We start from the raw sequence: 25,153 nt of genomic DNA on the forward strand, positions 1-25,153 counted from the left end.
TGGGAGTCCTTCCTCCCTCCCCTGTTTGGGGTAAGGAGCAGGGCTGGAGGGTATGGGGGTATGTGGCATAGCCCTCATTTGGGGGGTGGGATGGGGGCAGGGCCCAGCACTTCCTCTCTAAAAACTTTGCCATCACTGTCCTCCCCCCAATGTGGAAGGGATACCTGTATTTGTATTTGTGCTTTATATTTGTATCCACAAGTACAGTGTCCTGCAACATAGTAAATACCTAATACCTTTTAATTCACTCATTCATTCCCTTCTAGTTTATAAACTCCTTAAGGGCAGGGACCATTTCTTTTTCCTTTTCTCTCCAGTCAAGCACTCCAAATAACTTAATTATGCCAACTGATTTGTACTTTCACTCCCCCTAAACAATGTAAATTACAACCTAATCATTCTTATCTCATGCAATTTTTTTCATCCTGGTCTGTCTAGACAAGCACTCTTTAGAGAAACCTAGTGCACTGAAGGATTTACTCTAGGTCAGTGATGGTGAACCTTTTAGAGACCAAATGCTGTGCCCACCCCCCTCTACCTTGCTCCCTGGCCCCCCTTACCCTAGACAGGGGAGGGAAGAAGCACTCCCATTGGGCTGCTGGACAGAGGGGCGGGTAAAGCGAGGAATGTCCTTAGGAGCATGGAGAGAGGCAGAGGAATAGCTCAACCCTGAGTCCTCTGACTTTCTAGTAGTGAACTCTGGCGGGCAACTACAGGCATGCCCACAGAGAGGGTTCTGCATGCCCTTTTTGGCATGTACACCATAGGTTCACCACCATGACTCTAAGTCTTTTGATATTTCAGAGATATCAGGGCAATATTTGTACTTTCCATCTGTTTTATCTCACTTTTATTATCTGTACTTCCTGTCTCCCTTTTACCCTCAACTCTTTTATCATCATTAATGTCCTTCATGCCACTCCTACGTGTAAGTCAATGTTGGGAAAATGCTGGCTTTCTTTAAAGATAACATTTTATATTCAAGTCTACTTTATCTTCTAATTGAGCTATGAGATTTTGCAAGTTTTACAAAGATTATGGGGCTACCAAGAAAAAGTGAGTTAAACTTCAATCCTAACAAAATTCAAAACAGGAAATGTTTACTGAATATTTACTATGAATGATAGTCAAAACTCTTGTGTTAAAGAGGTAATAAATGAAATTAAATAGATAAGAGACCAGGTCATCACATTCATAGTAATAAGAAAAACAAGTACAAGCAATGCCAGTGGATAATACATTTATTTGCTTACTTTGCTGTTCATAGCCTGAAACTTTGCATTTCGCATCTGAAAGACCTAGAATCAAAGTAATTGGAACTTCCATGCAGTGCTGAAAGAAACTTTCCCCATCAAACCAACTGGATTAGAATCATTGGCCTATTTCCTATATTACCAGTCCTTGTTTTCAGTTCAACTAACCTAATTATTTTAAATATTTCATCTTCCCCCAAGTATATGTAAAAATAATTTTGACATTCATTTTTTTTTTAATTTTAAGTTCTAAATTCTCTAGCTCCTTCCCACTCTCCCTCCCCACCCCCTGAGATGTTGAGCAATCTGATATAGATTTTACACGGGCAATCATGTAAAACATTTTTTCATATGTTATGGAAGAAGTTTCAAACAAAAGGAGGAGAAGAAGAGAAGGAAGGAAGGAAAGAAGAGAAGGAAGGAAAGAAGAGAAGGAAGGAAGGAAGGAAGGAAGGAAGGAAGGAAGGAAGGAAGGAAGGAAGGAAGGAAGGAAGGAAGGAAGGAAAAAAAGGNGCGTACTTGGTGTTCCTTGCAAACAACAATCCATTTCCTGTCTCCATGACTTTTCATTGACTATCCTATATGTTCTTCTTCACCTCTGATTTTTAGACTGCTTGGTTTATTTCAAACACTTATCTGCTTCAGGAAGATGTTCCTATTTCCTCTCCTCTCATGGTATGAGTGCCTTTCTTTCTAGAATTATATTCCATCTATTCTATATGTATCTTATATATAACCATTTATACATACTCTAGCTCATCTATTAGAATATAAGATCCTTGAGGGCAAGGACTGTTTTTACTTGTACACACAGTGCTTAGGACAGTAGATGGCACCTAGTAGGTGTTTTTGAAAAATAGTTTATTTTTTCCCAATTACATGTAAAAATAACATTTTAACATTCATTTTCTTTAAAATATTGAATTCCAAATCTCCCCTCCTTCTTTCTTTCCCTCCTCTTGTCCCTCCCACTTTTCCCTCTTCCCTGAGACAGTAAGCAATCTAATATAGATTTTACATGTGCAATCATATAAACATTTTTCCTTTTTAATCATTTTGTGGAAGAGATTTCAAGCAAAACAAAGAAGAAAAAAGTGAAATATAGCATGTTTCCATGTACATTCAGACTCTATCAGTTCTTTTTCAGAGGGCAGATGGCATTTTTCATCATGAGTCTCTAAGATTGTCTTGGATCACTGTATCGCTGAAAATAACTAGGTCATTCACAAGTGTTCATCAAAAAAATTGCTAAGGGGCCAGCAAGGGGCCTCAGTGGATAGAGAAACAGACCTGGAATCTGAAGAACTTGGATTCAAATTTGGCCTCAGACACTTTCTAGCTATGTGACCCTGGGCAAGTCACTTAACCCTCATTGCCTAGCCCTTACCACTCTTCTTCCTTGGAACCAATACATGATATTGATTATAAGATGGAAGGTAAAGCTCTATATAGCCAAGCTTCCTTTAAGTCTTCAACTCAAGTGATCCTTCCTACATATAAGTATTTTTTCTGAATTCCTTTTTTGTTTATATAGCCTGCCAATCATTTCATATATATTTTGCATTTGCTTATCATTGTACCTGTTTTTTTCTCATAATAGAAGTAAACTTTTTAAGGGAAGGGAATGCTTCCTTTCTTGTTTTTTTGTCATCAGCTCCCTAGCCCATTGCTGGCAATGTGTTTTTCATTTTTTGAACAGACCTGGGTATTAACTGGTTTAGGGAGTTCCCTATAAGAAAATGCTCCTACCAATAGAGTCTCGATTTTTCTCCAATTTACACTCTTAAAGGGTTGCTTAGGGCAGTGTGAAGTGAAGCAACTTGTCCTCAGCCAAACAAAGAGTATGTTTCAGAAGCAAGACTTGAACCCAGATCCTCCTGAAAACAATCCTGGCTTGAGGCTATGCTTTTTAACACATAGTAGATGGTTAATAACAATTTGTTGGATTGAATCGAAATTCATGTTCTCTGTCTTATCAGTCTGAATATCTTCCACAGTTTTACTCTTAAGTGACAATATAGAAAATTAAGAAATAGCTGGAATAATTGCTCCTGTTGGGGAAATAGAGATGGGAAGATAATCAGTTTCAATGGTGGAGGTAGAAGAGGTTATAGGTTGCTTTGAGGGGAGGAAGTAGTGCTCAAAAAGTGCCTAGCCCAGAGGGATAATTTTAGTCATGTGCACTTTTCAAGATAAAATTCTCCCCTTTCCAAAGACCAGTTTTGTGAATACATTGGATTAGGTAGACTGCCACTGCCTAGATATTCATTGCCTAGATTAGACAGGATTCCAAGCTTACCTGCCACATACTTTGTCCTAGAGGCAATAGAGAAATTTTTGAGGTTTTGAGCAGTTTGACCTCAGTGTGTGAAAGATGGACTGGAGACTGGTAGGACTGGATGCAGAGAGACCAGTTACAACATAATCCAGGTTATGAAAGTCCTGCTCTGCTGAGTCAGTGTGGGTGACTTGGGAATCGACCACAGAGAGGGTCATCATTAATCAAATAAGGCAGGGTTAAGATAGGATAAGGTAAGGAACAGATAAGATCTCTAAGGGCAGCAGCGTGGCATTCTGACAGTTGAATAGTGAAATGGAGTGTTGGAGTCAGGAAGTCCTGGGTTCTAATCTCACCTCAAAAACTGAGTAGTCTATGACCCTGAGTAAGTCAGAACCTCTCTAAGCCACAGTTAACTCATCTGCAAAATGAATAGAGTGAGAGTTTGGACTATATGGCCTCTAAAATACATTCCAGGTCTAAATTAATGAAGTATAGCCACAAAAAAAGAAGAAGAAGAAGAAGAGAGCTGAGAACAGAACACCCCAGAGTCACTCAGACTCTAAGAAAAATTATACATTAGGCTTTAGAGTAGTTGTGTGTTTGTACTTGTTTTTGTTTATTTGTTTTTTTTTTTAACCCTTACTTTCTGTCTTATAATTAATACTAAGTGTCAGGGCAGCTGGGCAGCTCATTGGATTGAGAGCCAGGCCTAGAGATGGGGGGTCCTGGCTTCAGAGACTTCCTGGATGTGTGACCTTAGACAAATCACTTAACCTAGCCCTTATTGCTCTTCTGCCTTGAAACTGATATTTAGTATCAATTCTAAGATGGAAAATAAGGATTAAAAAAAAAGAATTGATATTCATTATCTGCTCTAAGACAGAAAAGTGATAAGGGCTAGGCAATTGGGGTTAAGTGACATGTCCAAGATCACACAGCTAGAGAGTACCTAAGGCCTTGTGCTTATACTTCTAACAGAGATATTTATTATATATATCCTACTATGTGACAACTCTCATTCAAAAAGTATTTATTGGCTGCCTACTACATAAAAGGCACTGTTCTACATGCTGCAGGAATTTTTTTTTAAATGGTCTCATAGGGAATTGGGGTTCGGGGAGAGAATTTTGAAAATAACCTAGAAAAATATATGTCATAGATTTTTGTGAATTATTAAAAATCCTCTTCACAATCCACTTATCAATGGCTATCTCCTTCCTCTCCAGATCTATTCTTGCATGCATTCGAATGACTTGGTTCTACTAGGAGTCAGTCTAGATTTAGGAGTCTTCCTGAGTACAAGTCAGAAGATGGAAAAGGAATGGATGGGGTTGCAGAGCATGTCTCCCAGGCCAGGCATATTGCCACATACCACAAGAATAATGAAACACTGACTGGTGATAATCCTGTGATGAATAGAGAATGTCTAAGGGCAGAGTAATGTGCAATTTCATCAGTTACATGACTGCATGGTAGGAAACTTTCTCCACCGATGCAGATTGATGAGTCTCACTCACTTCTGGTCTTAAAGTATTGCCCAGAGCTTGAGAAGTTAAGTGACTTGCCCAGAGTTGCACATCCAGAATGTGCTAGAGGTTAAACTTGAATCTAGGTCTTCCTGATTCCAAAGCTATCATGGCTAGCTTGTCTATTGTTGATGCCCATGTGAAATCAGTAGTACTTCTGGGTTTGCATTATAAGAAAATAAGGAAAATTTCCTTAAACCCTCTATAAAGCTGCTTCCCTTCTACTTATAGCCTCTTAAACTCTCTGGCTTTGTGGTATGGTGCCTAGAGTCCTAGAGTAGGAATCAGAGACTTGTATTCATATCCTAGTCCAGACATTTTATAAGCTATGTGGTACTGGGGTATGTCTCTTAGCTTCTCATCTGTAAAAATGAAGGATTGGACCCCATGACCTCTAAGGAGGCCTTCTAGTTCCAAATCTGTGATCATGAGATCTCATACAATCTCCACTTCTCTCAATATTAGAGGAAGGGAGAAAGACCCAGCTCCATGCCCATTTTCTTCCTGTGTAGGTCATCCTGCTACCAATGATTTGCTCTCTTTAACCTAGGCAGGAAGAAAAATTAAGGAGCTCCCTTCATATCCTAGGTCAGTGATGGTGAACCTATGGCACGGGTGCCAAAAATGGCATGCAGAGCACTCTCTGTGGACACTTGGCCACCCTACCACCCCCCACCCAAGAGTTCATTACTAGAAAGGCAAAGGGACTTGGTTGTAGCTACTCCCTTCCCCCTCTCCACCATGCCTGATGACATTTTTTCACATCCCCCACCCCTCTGCCTAGCAGCCCAATGGGAGCGCTCTCTCCCTCCCCTGTGTGGGGTAAAGGGGGGTCAGCATACCTAGCATGTGGAATGGAGGGGCAAGGCACTCCGTCTGGGGGTGGGGTGGGGGTGGAGCCCGGCATTCTATCTCTAAAAGGTTTGTCATCACTGCCCTAGATAATCCCGCTGTTGATATGAGGTTAGAAAAAAGGAAAAATTACAAATGTTGCAGTACCTTCTTCACATACCTAGGCAAAATAATACCAGGAAATGCAATAGCTTTTTGTTTATTTTTGAGGCTGCATATAGGTCAGAGGTACTTAGTATAACCTACTTTTCTGGCACTTCCATAGCCACACTTGAATAAACCTATTTTCTATTTTTCTCAAGAATTTCTTAAGAATACTTTACTATTTGGGGCAAAAGAATGCAGCTCATTGTCACAAAGAAGTGAAATGTAATCAAAACGGAGCTATAATTATAGGGTTGACTTACAAAATGCTCAGAGAGTGATTATTGAGGGTATTATAAGGTAAGGCATCCAGAATGGACATCCAGAATGCCCATGCAGCTGCTCTTTGTTTAAAGTTGGATTATCCAGTATTCACATCAGATACATGCTTATATACTATTACTACTACCACCACCACCACCATCACCACTACTTTGAAAAAGAAAGGGAAGGAGGAGAAGCTAGAGAAAAAAAGAAAAGGAGAAGTATTTACAATAAAGCTTTAAAGTTTACAACATGCTTTACAAATATTATCTTGTTTGATCCTCAAAACAGCCCTGGGAGGTAGGGGCTATTATAATCCCCATTTTACAGATGAAAAGACTAACAGAGGTAAAGTGACTTACCCAGTGTTGAACAGGTCAGAAGCTGAACTCAGGTCTTCCTGACTCCAAGCCAATACTTTATCTACTGTACCACCTGGCTTCCTAAGGGTCCCAAGATCCATATGACCATAGATTTAAAGTTGGAAGGAACCTCAGAGGACATACAGGCCAACTCCTTCATTGAACAGATGAGGAAACTAAGACCCGATGCTCAAGATCAAAGTACTACACAAATTATGTACCTTAAGAGAAAGAATTGTTGGAATCAGAATGCATATGAAAGCACGAGATTTTTCAGTTGTTTATTTGGGTTTATGTTTTGAGGTTTTGGTTTTATAATATTCACTTACAAAAATGAACAATACAGAAATATATTTTGTTTGATAATACATGTATAACCAAGATTGAATCATTTGCCAGCTCTGAGAAGGAGAAGGAAAAGGCGGGAAAGAGAGAAGTTTGATTATATAACTTAGGAAACTTGTGTGGAAATTTATTTCATGTAAATGGTAAAAAAAAAAATTTAATTAAAAATGCTTTTAAAAGCACTCTCAGATCATAAGGAACAGAACTGAGATTTGAATCAGATCCTCTGGTTCTAGGTAAAACACTCTCTTTTTTATTGTATCATATTGTTTTCCTAAGGTAGTTGAGTGATTAACTTGAATTATCCCTCCACCCCATCATTTAGCCTAGATGGAGAATTTTCACCTTCTGGCTTCCTACCTCTTCTTTCAACTGAAACTGTTCCCTCCAAAGTGACCAATGGTCTCTTACTGTCAAAGCTAATGATTTTTTCTCAATACCTCATCCTTCTTGACTTCTTTGTGATCACTGACACTGTCAATCACTCTCTTCTCTTTAGGTTTCCATGATGCTGCTCTCTCCTGGTTCTCCTTCCTCTCTGACCATTTATTCTCAGTTACTTTTGCTGGATCTTCATCCAGGCCATCCTCACTATGTGGTTCCCTCCAGGCTCTGCCTTGAGATCTCTTCTTTTCTCTCCTCTCCTCTCCTCTCCTCTCCTCTCCTCTCCTCTCCTCTCCTTGATGGCTATGGGTCCAAAAAAGCCTCACAATCTCTCTACCCAAGATATAGCATTGGACTATTTTGTTTAAATAAAATTAATTTTTAAATGGAGAACATTTCATTTGGCCTTGATTAAAATTATGAAGTCAGTAAAGTTTATAGTAGGGACCTCCCAAGCACCACCTCTGACGAGACAGCTAGGTGGCATAGCAGGTTGAGGGCTGGACTTGAAGCCAGGAAGTCCCCAATTTAAATCTGCTACAGACATTTTCTATTTGTGTGACCCCCGGGCAAGACACATAACATTCCAGTCAAGCTGTACTCCTTCTAATTCTCCTCTCCATACCAGGAATGAATTTCCTTCTCACCTTGACCTCTGAGAATCCTATGATCATGGATTTAGAGCTGGAAGGGACCACAGATGTCATCTGTTTAATACCCTTGTTTTACAAATACAGACACTGTGGCCCAGAGAAAGTGATTTATATAAGCAGTAAATAGCAGGAGTGGGATTCAAACCCAAATCCTATGACTCCAAATCTAGAACTCTCCTTACCTTTCTTCAAGGTCCCACTAAGCTGCTCTCTTCTATGGGAAGCCTTTCCTATCTTTATCTCGAATTTGTCTACTATCTGTGTGCAGATTGCTCTCCCTGCTCTGCCCTCAACCTCATCAAATAGAATATAAACTCCTCAAGGGCAGGACAGGTTTCATTTTTGTATCCCCACAGTCTAGCATGGTACCTAGCACATAGTAAGCATTTCTTTTAACCCTTACCTTCTGTCTTAGAATCAGTACTATGTATTGGTTCCAAGGTAGAAGAATGGTAAGGGCTAGGCAAAAGTGACTTGCCCAGCATCACCCAGCTAGGATGTGTCTGAGACCACCCAGTTCCTCCCATGTCCAGGCCTGGCTCTCTATCCACTGAGCCACCCAGTGGCCCCCATAACCATTTTTTAAAATTTTTTGGTTGAATTGGAGCTTATTTATTTCCAAATATGTTATATGTAGTTTCCTACTAGATTAAAAGAACATTAAGGGGGTGCAGTAAGGTGGCTTAGTGGATAGAGTGCAAGGCCTAAAGACAGGAGGTCCTAGATTCAAATTTTGCCTCTGACACTTCCTAGCTGGGTCACCCTGAGCAAATGACTTAACCCCCACTGCCTAGCCCTGACCTCTCTTCTGATATTAAGGCGAATTTCTCAAATATAGGGAAAAAAGAACTGATAGGTAGTCTTTAAAAAGTTCTCAACTAAATAGTGTATTTTTCCATCTTTTTCAGATATTAAAATTTAAACTTGTAAAATGGTTAGGGGAAAGGGGGCATTAGTGGGATCTGTCAATTATCCAATTTGAAACAAAAATGGGTCCTCTAATAGAGCCTGCACAGGACCTCACTTATACAAATAATTGAGCTAACCATTTTTTTTTCCATTTTTAAAAATTTTGTATACAGATATTTGAATTCAGCGGTGCCGATGCCAAAAAGCTGGAAGAAAAGATTCAGGAACTAATGTGAGCTGAACTACAAGCAAAATTTTTGTTTCTCAGTTTGAAAAAATAACTAAAAATTGTGTTTGCGCTTTTATGTTCTTGCAGATAACGAACGGAATGCTCCATTAATTACACCTTCATCATGACTTAGAGCTTTACTTGTATGTTATCAGCTCATTTAAAAATATTCCAAAACTGCTCAGAAATGTGGACTCATTTTCATTTTCTAACCTGGTTATTTCATTCCCTTTCAGCGGATTCATCAAGAAATAGTTAAATGGCATCCACAACGAAAATAACAGCTCATATTTAGATAATGTTTTATTATTATGAAGTACTTTCACAAATATAATTTCATCTGATCCTTACAATAAAACAGTGCATACAAGTATTATTAACTCAATTTTGAAGATAAGAAAACTTGGGTTTAAATCAGTTAAGAGACTTGTCTAAAGACACATGATGGAGGCAGCTGGGTAGTTCAGTGGATTGAGAGCCAGGCCCAGAGGGGGAGGTCCTAGGTTCGAATATGGCCTCAAACATTTCCTACCTGTGTGACCCTGGGCAAGTCATTTAACCCCCATTGACTATCCCTTACCACTCTTCTGCCTTAAAACCAATTCATAGTATTGATTCTAAGATGGAAGGTAACGGTTTTAAATAAATGAAATAAAGGTACATGACTAGAAATTGCCGAGATTAGAATTTAAATCCATATTTACTGATTCTCAGTCCAATATTCTTTCTACTATAGGACATGGCTTCCATGGCATTAGCCTGTTATATTCCCAATATTCTAGGTAAAGCTTCTATGAGCCTGGGACCATATTATTTCCCATCAATCCATCAACAAACATTTATTAACAGCCTATTATAGTAGGCAGCTCCATGGTTCAGTGGACTGAGAGCCAGGCCTAGAGAGAAGGATCTTCCTGGGTTCAAATCTAAACTCGGACACTTCCTAGCTGGGTAATCCTGGGCGAGTCACTTAACCCCCATTGCCCAGGTCTTATGGCCCTTCTGCCTTGGAACCAATGCACAGTATTGATTCTAAGATAGAAGGTAAGAGTTATTATTAAAAAGAGAGAGAGAGAGAGAGAGAGAGAGAGAGCGCCTACTTTGTGCCAGGCATTCTGATAAGACCTGTAAGAGGGGAAAACTAGATATTTAATATGGTTGCCAGAAATCGATTAACTCGATTTCAAAATAAAATAGACCCAAGTCAGGATGACTTTTATGGTGGTTTTTTTACAGTTAGGAAGGGTGAAGATAGGGAAGTTGAGAGAGAGAAACTCTGGCCCTGACCAGAGGTCCGAACCAGGTAGGTATCTAGAGGCCCCAGCAGAGGGGCACAGAGGTTAATTAAACAAGGCTTCTAGCCACAAGGCCTCCTCCAATAAAAGGGGCCTCCTTGAGGCTAGAACCTCCAGAGATGCCAAGGGAAGAGAAAGTGAGTCAGCCTAACTTACCCACGTGACAATTCAAGGGGCAGCATTGAGGTCTCACCAAGTTCAAAAAACCAACTGCCTCCATAGGAAGTTACCATCATATTTAAAAGATAGCAGCTTTCGTCACTTCCTACATCCATCTCCAATTTCAAGTGGACAAATGTCAGCCTTGACACTGTTTTGGACTGCCCAAAGGGCAATCCCTTGTTTCTGATTTGTTACTTATCACGTGTGGGTAACAGACCTCCCCCTCCCCACTTAATTCTAAGTTGGGGGGGGGGGGTGACATTATTCCTGATGGCTAAGTCTACACCAATGAATGAGGATGAGCTAATTCCATTCACCCAGACCTGAGTAAATAAAGGCAAAAATAAAACAGTCCCTGCCCTCAAGGACCTTATATTTCAACAGGGGAGAGAGAAAACATACCTACAGAATTTATATAACAGAATATGTGCAACCTTAATACAAAGTAATTTGGAAGATAGCTGAGGGAATCAGAAAAGGCTAATGGATATGATGGAGCCTGAATTTAGTCTCTATGGAAATCAAGGATTCCAATAAGCAGAGGTAGGGAGGGAATGTATTTCTTGCTTGGGGAACAGCCAATGGAAAGATATAGAGATGGAAGGATGGAATATAATATGAGAAGAACACCAAATAAGGGCCAGTATAGCTGACCCAAAGAATGAATGTAGAATAGTAAAATATAATAAAATTGGGGAAAGATCCAGATTTTAAGATCTCTGAATAAAAACAGAAGGGTTTATATTTGATCTCTAAGAAAATAGGGAACCACTGAAGTTTACTGATTAGGAGATGGGGGGGGGGGGAGTTCAGAGCTGATAGCTATGAGGAAGAGGGATTCAAATGAGCCAAGACTGGAAAAAGGAGCCAAATTAAGAGGCTATTGCAATAGTCCAGGTGAGAGGTAATGATGGCCTAAAGTAGGATGGTGGCTATGTAAATGGAGAGAAGGAGAAATTTGTGAGAAATGCTATGAAAATAGAAATGACAAGGTTTAGGAACTGACTGTGTATGTGGAAAGAAGAAGAGGGAGGAGTCAGGGGGAACACCAAAGTTATGAACTTAGAAAATTGTATTGTCCTAGAAAAATGCAAAGCCACATCTTGAAATCAGAGGATCTGAGTTTGGGTCCTGCCTTTTTGATGACTAGTTCAATGGCCATCAGCAAATCAATTCATTTCTGCTAGTTTCAGTTTTCTCATTTGTAGAATGGGCATTGTGAACCTCATGTGGCTATTGTAAAGGTGGTGCTTTGCAAAACTTTAAGCATTATATGAGTAAATTGTCATGGTCACTGTTACTATCATTATCCCTTCACAGGCTAAAAAGCAAATATCTACTTTGGGATAGATGGTCCAGCAAGATTTTTTCCCATAATCCTGTCTCCACTGATGCTGAATTATTTCTAATGCAACAATAGTATGCTGGCAGTATAGTATGAATCCAACTAATTTTCTCCAGGCTTTTAAAAATAATTACTTGGGGTGAAGAATCCCTTGATTTTTGATAATATCTATAATGTTAGTCATCATAAAAGCAAACTAGATTTGCAAATGTTCTATCTTAAAGGATGATTCACTTCTTAGGCCTTCTGCCTGGGAAGCCAGGCTTTCCTCACCAGCATCCTTAAGTTATGGACTGTTGCCTTCATGGCCGAAATGTTTCCCAGCCACTGAAGACTGCGGTAAGTGATAAAAGTTCATGATCCAAGCACTTAATAGGCATTTTTTTTCTTTTTTGCCCATTTCAAAATATACCATGAGAAATCACTAAAATAGTGAATGGGGAAGATAACTACATTTGTTACTTTGCTTTGATGGATATGCAATGTTATGTGTGATTGCTTTCCTTATCATTAGATCATCATTTAAAGCCTGGAAGAACCTTAGATACTATCTGATCCATTTCACAGATGAGAAAACCAAGATTCAGAGAGATAACACAGGTAGTAAGAGATAGAGATACCAGGTCCCCATACTCCTAAATCTGTTTTTATAAACAATAGCAAATATTTATGAAGAACTGAATATTATAGGAACACTAGTGTAGCGTTGGTGGAATTATAAAGTGGTCCAAACATTCTGAAAAGCATTTAGGTACTTAAACCCATTAAAACCAATTTTAGGAATATACCCCAAAGAGATCAGAGAAAGAGAAAAAACATATGTATGAAAACTCCAAAGCAGTAGTCTATTTGTAAGTAAAGAATTGGAAACTAATGGAGTACCCACCAGATAGAGAATGACTAAACAAATAATGATATACGAGTGTAATAGAATATTATTGTGCTCTAAGAAATTATGAAAAAGGTATTCAGAGAAACCTGAGAAGACATGTGAGCTGACACAAAGTGAAGTGAACAGAACCAAAAGAAGAACTTACATAATAACTACAAAAATTATAAAGAAAAACAATACTGAAAGACAGAAGAGCTCCAATCAATATAATGACCAACCACAGCTCCAGAAGACTGATAATAAAGCATATTATCCAACCCCTGACAAAGAGGCCAGGGAGTCAATCTCAGATTAAGATACACATTTAGAGACATTGCCAAGGTTTGATTGGATTTGTTTTTCTGAACTGTTTATTATAGTGTTGGTTCATAGTTGTTGTTATTGGGGGTTTTTTAATGGGAGGGAGGAGATTTGGAAGAGAGAGTTAACACTATCAATTTTGATGCAAAAAGAAAAAAAGGAAAAGAGGTCAATGTAACATTTAAAAATGCACAGCAAAGAGCAATTGCAGGTTCAGAAGGATACAGACAAACATGATAGCTTTGAAACTAACAAACTAAATTTTTTCATGTATGCAAATTTTGCATAATATTCATGGTTTCATACAAAACTCCCTCTTTCTCTGTTTATTCTGTGTATGTGGAAATACTTGTGTTTGTCAAGTTCAGAAGGACATAAAAAATAAAAATATATTAAGCACCTGTGTTCAGAGTACTATGCCAAATGCTGCATAAGATAGAAAGTAGAGATAAGACACTGTCCTGGCCAAAAACAATAGATATACTGCTCAGAATAAGGAAGTACATTACAAAAATAATAATTAAACAGAGAGAGCAGCTAAGTGACTCAGTACCTAAAGAGTCAGGCCTAGGGATGGGAGGGCTAGGGTTCACATTTGGCCTTCGATGCTTCCTAGCTGCGTGACCCTGGGCAAGTCACTTGAACCTAATTGACCATTCTATCTTGGAACCAATTCTCAATATTAATTCTAAGTTTAAAAAAAAAACTCAACCAGATGGATGGAGTGCCAGACCTGGAGTTTGGAGGACTTGGGTTCAAATCTGGCCTCAGATACTTCCTAGCTGTGTGTCTCTGGGCAAGTCACTTAACCCCAATTGCCTAGCCCTTACCATATCTCTGCCTTGGAACCAATATTCAATATCAGTTCTAAGATGGAAGGTAAGCATTTTAGAAAAAAAGGAAAGAAAGACAAGAAAGTGCATTATAGATATAATAGAACCGCAAGTTCTTCAAACATATGCTATATGCCCTACCTGGTTCCAAATCCATATGAAAACTCTGCAAGCCTATTTCTGGGTATGCTCATTAGAGAGCTACTTACCTCAGAACATGGATAAGTATCTTTGACTGTTTCCTGTCAACATACTACATGGTGACAAAGGCCCTTTAATTAGCTGCTGTGCTAGAATTAAATGTACATCCCAAAATTTTCTGACTCTCTCCCCTGGTCACTTTCTGAGAGGAAGGTTTGCTGGGTGCCTCTGGGCAGAGGAGAGACAAACTGCTCTGTGTCTGCCCTTGGCCTCCCCTTTCACATTGCTAGATATGTTAATACAACCTACCTGTTACGTCTCTTTTATGTTTATTCTTTGCTGTTCAAAGGTAAATGAGTACTTTGAGATGGGAGTAAACAGATGACCAGTGTAAGGGTTAAAAATTTAAGGTTAGACTAAATATGAGAGAAATGTGGTTGCTAAAATTAATATATCTCAAGTCAAAATGACTTTTATAGCAGTTTATTTATAAAATAGAGGGAAAGAATGAAAGTAGAGAAATGAGAAAGAAGGAAAAGTAAGAAATCTAGCTTTGCTCCGGTCCTGGCTTTATTCCAGCAGGGCTCCAGAAGCCCCAGCCAGAGGACCTAGGGGTGCATTAAGCAAGAACTCTAGCCACGTGGCCTCCTCCTCCAAGATGGTTGAGGGGGCCTCCTCAGATGCTAGTCCCTCCAGGAGCCAGGAAAGGAGTCAGCCTTTTCACTCACCCACGTGGTAGTCCAAGAAGAAGATCCAAGAACAGTTTTACCAGAAGCAGTCTGAGGTCCCAAGCCAGAGCTCCTCCAAGGCCAAGTTCAAAGGATAAAGAACTGGTCACGGGAAGTTACAACTACTTTTAAAGACCCTTTGCATCACTTCCTGTGCCTTCTTTCCACTTTACATGGACCAATCGCAGTTTTAGAATTTTCTTAGGACTGTCCAGGGGGCAGTCAGTCGTTTTTGAGTTGTTACCCAGTTAAGCATGTGAGCTGTAGACCTCCTCTCACTTAAGGAAATGTGGGGGTGTATACACTTCTGGTGATTAAATCTAAAAGTGGGCAGGGGAGTTAACCTCATCTTCACACCAGTGAAATTAGAAGACTGATCAAGGTCAACCAAGGTCCTAACAACAACTAAATTCCTAGAGCCAGTGGCAAAAGTAGCTATCTTATGAGTAGCCATTGGGATTCCATTCCCTAAAAAATGGGCCTGCTTGACCCAATAGTCAAGCAAGGGAGTTGATTCATCCATTGGCTTTGCCATCTAAAGGTGAACTTGGTAGGGACTCAGAGAAGAGAGAAGAGAATTTACTGCACCAGGAAGTGCCTCCACTATTTGAGGGAGATGTTTTGTATCTACCACTTTAGGTTTGAGCCCACTCTCCAGAGGGAAGAGAGTATCTTCCAATATGGAGGCATGCTTTTTCAATCTCTATGCTTGCTATCCCCCCTCAGAAAATATCCTTTAAAAAAGTTAGTTGAAATCAACTAGTTAAAATTTTTTGGAAAAATACACAAGATGGAGGTTCATGAACAAATGTTCTTTAAAACCCCCAATCCCTCAAGGAAACCCCAAGAACCTTGAGGAGAGGAGTTATTGCCTTCTGGATATCCAAACTAGGATCAATGAGGTAGTAAGTTCTAAACTGTGACCATGTTAACAGAATTGGTCTGAAAATCATAGAAATTAATGAGTTTTAAGAATTATGTGGTGAAGTTGTTGAAAAGATAATGGCCATGGAGGGCAGCTGGGTGGTTCAGTGAATTGAGAGCAAGGTCCAAAGATGGGAGGTCCTGGGTTCAAATATGAACTCAGCTACTGTAGCTGTGTAACCCCAAGCAAGTCACTTATATCCCATTGCCTAATCTTATTGCTCTTCTGTCTTGGAATCAATACACAGTATTCATTCTAAGATGGTATGGTAAGGATAATGACCATGAATATTCAGTCCTGAGGAGGGATCAGAAAAAGATTCCCTAAGAGTCTGATCTTCGGTGGTCTTCCTACTGCTTTCTATACTTTCTCTGTAGATGAGAATTGATTCTTTAAACTCTCTTCCTTGAAATCTACCCTGCTTTGCTAGAAGGAAATCTAAAACAATACATATGGAGAAAGCCCTTCCTCTGTATGAATTGGTGCAAGTCCAACTTTTCTGCCCACTCCATCAAAGCTAAGTGGAAGGGAGATCTATAAAGTCCTTAAAAAAGCAGGAATTGAAGCTCTGAAAACCAAATTTCTCAACAGGTACCATTATACAATTAACTAGTCACCTGTCCTATCTACCCCCAATCATAGCTGGAGATCAGGAAATGGCTCCTCAACATAAAGGAGAACTGGTAGCATCTCATTTGGGGATGTGGGTTTGCAGAGAAATGCCAAAACACCAGCATTTCCAAATCTATTTCAAACTCTAGAGCTAATTAATTCTGCTAGAGTTCTACTTATTAAAATCTATCTATAAACACCAAAATTCTACCTAGAGTGATTGAATGGTGCAATGCATAGAATATTGGACCTAGAGTCAGGAAGGCCTGAGTTCACATCCAGCTTCAGACATTTATAAGTTGTGTGATCTTGGACAAGTCACTTAACTTCCTACTTGCCTCAGTTTCCACATCTATAAAATGGGGATAATAATGGCACCTATCTCCCAGGGTTTTTGTTCAGCTTAAAGAAGATAATATTTGTAGAGTGCTTAACAGGTTGCCTGGCACATTGTTGTTGTTTAGTTGTGTCTGACTCTTCTTGACCCCATTTGGGGTTTTCTTGGCAAAGATTTTGGAGTGGTTTGCCATTTCCTTCTCTAGCTCATTTTATAGAGGAGGAACTGAGGCAGACAGGATTAAATGACTTGTCCAGGGTTACACAGCCCATAAGTGTCTGAGACTTGAATTCAAGAAGATGAGTCTTCCTAACTTCAGGTTGGCAGTCTATCCACCACACCTCCTAACTGCCCTCTGACACATAGTAGGTGCTATATAAATACTTATCCTTTTCCCCTTATGGGATATGCCTTTGTACCAACTCCCCCATCCATCATCCCAATCCTACATAGGTGTAAATGAGATGTCTCACTGCTATTTTATTCATCCCTACCTCTCTTTCTCTTCTATCTGGATCATCCATTATCTGAATTCTCATTATACTATGGCCTCTGTAGTATCAGCAAATTCTCATACATCTTTGAATTTTTCAAATATTTCTTTTATCACCTTGATTTAACTAAAACGTGGGTACCACTAACTTACTGGCACTCCCCATGCTCTTGGACTGATATCCACTGGAGCTCCCTCCTTTTCCCCCTTCCTATGATTCGCATAGCCAAAAGAAGATTGAGAATACAGCCGCACTGGTTTGTTCTTAAAATGACCTCTTATTAGAGGTAGCATAGTACAATGGACAGAGCTCTGGATCTGGAGTCCAGCAACAAAGGTACCAATCCTAACTCTGCACTTACTACTAGTGGGACCTCAGACAAACCATTTAACTATCTTGGTTCTGTTTCCAGCTCATCTCAATAGAAGTTTTCCCCAAATATGGGTAACAGAGCCCCTAACTCCTACATATGCACTGAAGATACTAAATGTTTATTGGTTATGAGAGTCTTTACTTGACCCACAAAAAATACAAAAACCTGTATGCCCAGGATAAACTCCAGACATACCTAGAGCATTCAAATAACTCCAAGCAGCTTCCTGAAGTCAAGAGAACTTGCTTGTCAGCTTTGGGAGGGGAGAGGAAAGACTGGGGGGAGGGGGAGGATCATGAATCATGTAACCATGGAAAAATATTTTAAATTTTAAAAATAATTTTAAAAAAGAGAGAGAACTAGTAGTTCTAGTTCTGTACTATCAGGACAACACATTGACATTCTAGAGAATTCCTTTTCTCCCAGAAGGTCATAAACATACGAAATCCTTTCCAGATACGAAGTGTAACCCTATGCCTAAGAACTCCCCTTTCGAAGTGAACATATTCTAGGGACTGATGAATAATCTTCTTCCCAATGGACCTGCCTTGTCCAAGTAACTCAGTGGCTTTGCTGCTCTTTTTTCCAAGAAGCATGTTGCATGAACTCTTAGAAAGCATAGGTATGTTTGTGTGTGTGTGTGTGTGTGTGTGTGTGTGTGTGTGTGTGTGTGTGTGTTTAAAACCCTTGCCTTCCATCTTAGAGTCAATAATGTGTATTGGCTCCAAGACAGAAGAGTGGTAAGGGCTAGGCAATGGGGGTCAAGTGACTTGCCCAGGGTCACACAGCTGGGAAGTGTCTGAGCCCAGATTTGAACCTAGGACCTCCTGTCTCTAGGCCTGACTCTCAATCCACTGAGCTGCCCAGCTGCCCCCGATAGGTATGTTTTTTTTAAACAACCACTGGCTCTAGAATTTAGGGGACCAGAGTTCAAATTCCACCTCTGACACTTCAGCTAAATCTCTTAACCACCCTAGAACTCAGTATCTTCATCTCTAAAATAAGGGAGTTGAACTAGATGACCTCCTGAGTTTCCTCTCCTGATCTTATAATGATGATTCTGTGGTCCAATTAACTCAGAAATTCTTAACCTTGGGGTTACCCACAAGGCAACTTCCAAACCTCGGACTCTTCCTTCAGATTGAGCCCAGGTTACTCACATGTCTGTTTTTGCCACGTCCTTTTAAGGAAAACATGAGTACCACAGTTGCTACTCTCTTGTAAGTTAGAAAGTCTCCTCAGTATTTCTTCTTTCAAGCTGTATTCAAGCACATGACTACCATCACCATGTGTTTCTGCCACAAGTTGCTATGGATGACTTCTGGAGTGATGGAGAGAGAGAAATCACTTTTGCCCTATTTTGACATTCCCTGTACAAAACCATAAGGAAAAAAACAAGGAAAGCCTAAAAACTGTAAAAATCAAAATAGCTCTTTTATAGACAAGAGAAAGGGTAGCTCAGTCAGCCAATCACAATCTCTGGTGATGGACTTCATCTCTGAAACCTAATCTGTATAGCTCTAGTGGGAAAAGGTTCTACATAAACATTACCTTCAGGCTATGATCTTTAATTTATACTCATATCAACTTGACTGAAAAAGTCCTGAAACTGATTGTTTCTCCTGATTATCACCTTTCCTTGTAAAATAAAGGGCTTGGATTAGATGACCCTGTGAGATCTCTACCAACTCTAAATCCAAGATCCTATGATCTTTTAAAATGAATTTAACCCATAAAGATCATTCTCTCCTCTTTCTGGTCACTGTCATCCACAGAGCTCTAGATAATCTCAAATTTTGTCAGTGATCCTAGTGATTAGCACAGAGTCTACCTTTTCTGCCTGTACCCTGTCATTGTCTGAAGGGGGTTTGTATTCCTAAATTATTTGCAATATTCATATTGAGGACTTCACTAAAAATACATCTTCTCAATTCTTTAACAAATGTCAATTCCAACATCCTCCTCTATATTACTCCATCCACATATCAGCAACTTCACCCACTACCTCATCATTTTGTAATGGTACCACTTCAACATTCTGAGTTTTGAAATTCAGGCTCTGACTACAACTTCCTATTTTTCCACCTCTCACATCCTTATACACTAAAATCTGTTCATCATACACAAACAAACAAACACATACATACATACAAGCAGAAATCTCTGGACCTAGAGAATACTCAATTCTCTTCTAGCTCTTAAAACATTCAAAGAGAAAGTATATCGGTTACAAAGAACCAAAACCCAATTGCAGATTGAGGCACAGAAATTGTTCTATAAATGTACTGTTTCTTCATTCCTCCATTATACAGAAATGGAAAGAAGTGAAAGAAAAAGAAAAGATTAAAAATAGAAAATGAAAATAATAAAAGCAGGAAAACAAAGATAGGCTTCATAAAATTTAGAACTTACAATTTTATGACATTTTATTTTTTATTTTAATTTTTATAACTTTTTATTTTAATAACAAATTTCCACATAAATTTTTCCAAGTTATATGATCCAAATTGTTTCCCTTCCTTCTCCCTCCCCCTCTCACGGAGCTGGCAAGCAATTCAATCTGTGTTATTTTCACATAAAACATTTCCATATTATTTATTTTTGTAAGTGAATAATCTTATAAAACCAAAACCCCAAAACATATACCCAAGTAGTGATAAATATACTTTCATCTGCATTCCTAGAATGACATTTTATTTTTGCAAAAGCATTATGACCTCCAATCCCATCTTTTATTTCTCTTCCCCAACTCATCTAGACTATTAGCACTGTACAGTCAAATAGAGCAATCTCTGAAGTCAGAGGATTTGCTTTCAGACTCCACCTCCTCTGTGTACTTCAGGATTTCAGGCAAGAACCTTGTGCTCCCTGGGTATCAGTTTACTCAATTACAAAATGAGGATAATTTGGATTAAATTAAATCTGAGAGCCTTTCTATATCCATAACCACCCACCTTCATTTACATTTTAAAATATGAGCAAAAAATCAAAGATGCCTGCCACAGGGCTGACTAGGTGATTTTTTTCCCCTCAAAAGCAATAAACTAATCCTCAAGGCTTAATTGGCCCAAAGGGATGAGGGTTAAACCACTGACATACCTTTCTGGTCCCTTAAGTATAAAAGCTGGCACATGAGGAGCCAGAATTCCTTGGGTTTTCCATATGCTTCTAACTAGGCCTGCCATATGGTGGCAAATGCGGAGACAGGGTAATAGAACCCAACTAAATCAATCCTGTATTCTTGTTGAATATATTTTTCCATGCTATTAAGGAGACCTCCCAGTCACAAACTGAGCTACCAGGTGAGCCCAAGGTTGGACTGGCCCAGAACATCCACCTAGTTTTGACCACATGGCCTAACATTTTATGTTTTACTAGCTGCTATCCTAATGAACCCTTACCCCTCTGGCTTTCTGTTCTTCCAGACTGTCAAATCCTTATCCCTAGATAAGCCCCAACACCTGATTTTTCTGTTCCTGTTTTGAGTGCTATAGATCATTGGCAGAGAAAATCCTGAAACTGAGCTGGCTTTACATCACAAATATCTTGTTTCATAATCTCATCTGGGCCTTTGCTGCTATTTACCAATTATTCTACTTTGCTCTAATGGACTCCCTACTTCTTTTTCTATAATCCCCATTTTCTTCTCTCTCTTTCATGAATTCCTTTGAGAGCATGGACTGCGATACTTTCTGATTTGTATTATTAGCATTTACTTAGTTTAGTAATTTATACATAATAAAAGCTTAATAAACACTTTCTTCATTCATATATTTTCCTATCCTCAGACAAAAACATAGCCTCCTATTTCATAGAGAATAAGCCCATCCAGTTATCTCCTCTTCCGTGTTTTGAATCTTCACAATGCTGAACCTCTTTCTCTCTTCCTTCACCTTAGATGCAGAAAAGATATCCCTACTCTTTACTAAGATGAATTCTTTTGGTCCCAGATTCAAATTTGACCTCAGAAACTTCCTAGATGGGTGACTCTGGTCAAGTAACTTGACCCCAGTTGCCCAGTTCTTAACATTCTTCTGCCTTGGAACCAATACACAGTATTGATTCTAAAATGAAAGGTAAGGGTTATATAATAAAAAAGAAAAACATGAATCCTCCTATCTGCCTCTTTTTGGTCTTGCTTCAAGACTCTTCCCCTATCTTTCATGTTTCTTCAATCACTTTCTATTTTTCTACAAATATTCTTATAAATTATATTATATATACATTATATTATATTATATTGTATTATATAATCTTAAACAAAATTCTTCCATGACCCATCCAATGCCATTTCTCTCTTCTCTGTTCAACTTCTTGAAAAAAGTAAGCTGTACTGGGTACCTCCACTTCCTCATTACTCACTATTTCCTCAGTTCTTTGCAATCCAGTTTCTGCTCCTACAACTCAAATGAAATTGTTCTCTAAGAGGTTACCAATAATCTCATAAAAACAAAACCTAATGACCTTTTTTCAGTTGTGAGCTACAAATTGAAAAAAATGCTATTTATTATTTGTGCAGTTTTTGACCTTGACAACCACCTCCTGCTTAATATCTTCTCCTCCCTTATCTCCTTGCCTCTGGCCACTCTGTCTCTTTCATCATTATACTCTTTCTAAACTTTTGACCAAGATTCCTCAACATGGATTCCTGGTCTTCTCATTTCTCTATACCTTTTCCTCATCAGTCTCATTTCTCATAATTCTTCATGAAGATGACTTAGAGACTTTTTGTTCTTTAGATCTAATTTTCTCTTCTGGGCTCCAGACAGGTATCTATATGTATTTATATGTCTATGGTATATCATGGTGTCCCACTAGCACTTCAAACTCAACTTGTCCAAACCAAATTCATTAGCTTTCCATAAATTTAATATTCCTTCTGGCTGCAATATTTCTTCCTACCACTAATCACCTGATCTCTCATGTTTGCAGCTGTGACAAATAAAAATTCTGAGGGACTGAATTCCAAGTAAGAAAATCAAATTGTTGATCAGACTAGCAAGAACCAATAAATTAGTTGATTGATGATCTCTCTCAGTGATCAAAGACTTAGAAATTCAGTCCTATGAATCATTAAAAATAATTTTGTAAGCTCATTACTCAGTCCTCCCCTAGATATCCCAAGATAGCTCTAATTAGTGAAGAGCTAATGAGGAGGCAATCCATCATTCTCTCAGTTCCTTCCCAATTCCTTGGTTGATGATGGAAAATCAGATGCCTGGTCCTAGATTCCAATGTCTAAAAGAAGAAATCAGGTTCTGCACAGTTTGGAATGACTTTGTTCAATACTTTTCAATGTGAGAGTTGAGGATTCTGTCCTGCTATTCACAGACACATCTGGCATAAGTTGGTTCTTATTTACTGGGCAAGATAGAACCCATAAGCTCACTTTTCTATTACCCTACAATGGGAGATAATCTATGTTTGAAGCATTCCTTTGAATTTGCTGGAAACAAAGAGGTAAGTAAAGAGGTATGAGGGATAAACCTGAACTTAATTCAAAACTCAGAATTAGAAATAAATCTTCTCACAATTTTGGTTGACTCTGAACTTTTCCTTTAGCTCATCAGTGATGCTAATTCTACTCCCATCATAACTCTCATATATGTAACTTCTTTATTTCCACCACCATCATATATCAATAGGACCTTAATTACCATCTACCGAGACTGCTGCAATAAATTCCTAAGAGATTTTCTTTTCCATTCTCTTCTTCTTCCCATCCATCCTTCAAACTACTGACAGAATCATTTTTCTTACATATAAATCTGGCCAACTCACTCCCTTGACCAAAAACCTTCAGAGTTTTAGTTTTGTGAAGACAGGACTAACTCTCCAATATTCAGTCCAACCATAATTTTACCCTTTACAATTTTGCCTCTAAAGTAAAGTTTGAATTCCTTTTCCTGGCATTTAAGGCTCCCCACAAGGATGGTACAACCTTGTTTTTTTCGGCTTTACTGCATATTACTATTCCATATACTTTCCTCTCAAGACAAGGAGATCCATAGGCCCTTTACCCTCCATTCCTTTGCTCATACAGTTCCCTATGTCTGAAGCTCCATCCTGTCCTATCATGATCTGGTAAATTCTTATATATCATTTAAAGTCTAATTCAAATGTTAGCTCCTCCATGAAGCCATCCCTGATCCCCCAAAACTATAGATACCTTCCTCTCAGACCTCAGATATCACTCTCTTTTTGTAGCTCTCTAGCAGTAAATCAAGAAGTGCCCTTGAAGCTAGAAGGACCTAGATTCAAGTCCTATCTTTCACATATATTGGCAAATCACCTATTCTTTCCACATTCTAAGCAACTCTCTCAGACTATAAATTGCAAAGACAGTATAGACTTGAATTAGTCTAGGGAGTTTCATAGGACCTGGAGTTAGAAGAGACCTTAGAGGCCATCTAATTCAATCCTCTCATTTTACAGATGAGGAAACTGAGGCTTAGATAAGTTAAATGACTTGCTCAAACTGATGCAAGGAGTAGACATCAGAGGTAGGATTTGGTAGGATCCTCTGACTCCAATGGCAATATTCTTTTCAACATACGAGAGTTTTCTCCCTCAGGAATTAGTGTACTAGTCCAATAGTACTAGTGTACCAGAGTACTAGTCCAACCTAGTTCACTAAACAAGGGATGCCATGTATTTTAGTTATTTGTGTTTGTATCTTTATCAGATGAAGAAGGAAATAGCAAACCACTTCAGTATCTTTGCCAAGAAAATGTTAAATGGGGTCATGAAGAGTTAGACATGACCAAAATGACTGAAAACAAAACCTTTGTCAGAATTTCAAATGACCTAAATAAAGATCAATGTGTGTGTGTGTGTGTGGGGGGGGATTTGTTGGTGTAAAGGGGTGGGGATCATCCCAGGGGGCAGTCAGTCAATTCTGATTCGACACCCAGTGGGTCACAGACCTCTCTCACTTGAGAATTAAGTGGTGGTGTTTACACCTTTGGTGATTAAATCTTAAAAAAAAGCAGGATAGGATTAATCCTATCTTCACAATGGACATACATAGACTATGATATATTTCCACTGATGACCAATAGCCAAGAAGTGGTACAATGGATATTATCCAGGCTATGTATGATCAGAAAATTAAGAGATGATCAAGGGCTATCAGATGTAAGTAACACTGGCTTACATGAAATTTAAAAGGAAAGAAGAAAACAAGTATTAATTATTAAGCAACTACTATGTACCAGGCACTGTACTACTTAGTTTTATCTCACTTGCTCTTCACAGCAACCAACCCTAAGAAGTGCTATTATCCCCATTTTATAGTTGAGGAGACTTAAGCAGACAGAGATTAAGTGACTTGCCCAGAGTCCCACAGATAGTAAATATCTGAAGCTATATTTGAACACAGGTCTTCCTGATGCCAGTTCCAGGGTGCTATCCACTGCCCTACCTATCTACCTAAAAGAAGGTCACTCATTAGCATATTGGAGAGATAAAGGATCTATGGGATAATATGAAAGACTCATGCAGAATGTAAAAAG

General features: G+C 38.9%; 1 protein-coding gene across 1 annotated transcript in view; it reads left to right on the forward strand.

Annotated features, from left to right (window-relative positions):
* Positions 1-9,209, forward strand: part of TXNDC8 (thioredoxin domain containing 8) — a 44,175-nt gene extending 34,966 nt beyond the window's left edge. The window contains exon 5 of the mRNA XM_044657348.1: positions 9,147-9,209. Within this exon, the coding sequence (XP_044513283.1) occupies positions 9,147-9,209 (63 nt within the window). The remainder of the gene's footprint in view (positions 1-9,146) is intronic.
* The last annotated feature ends 15,944 nt before the right edge of the window (positions 9,210-25,153 follow it).

Source organism: Gracilinanus agilis, chromosome 1 (assembly GCF_016433145.1).
Source record: "Gracilinanus agilis isolate LMUSP501 chromosome 1, AgileGrace, whole genome shotgun sequence".
In the NCBI taxonomy this organism is placed as follows: domain Eukaryota; kingdom Metazoa; phylum Chordata; class Mammalia; order Didelphimorphia; family Didelphidae; genus Gracilinanus; species Gracilinanus agilis.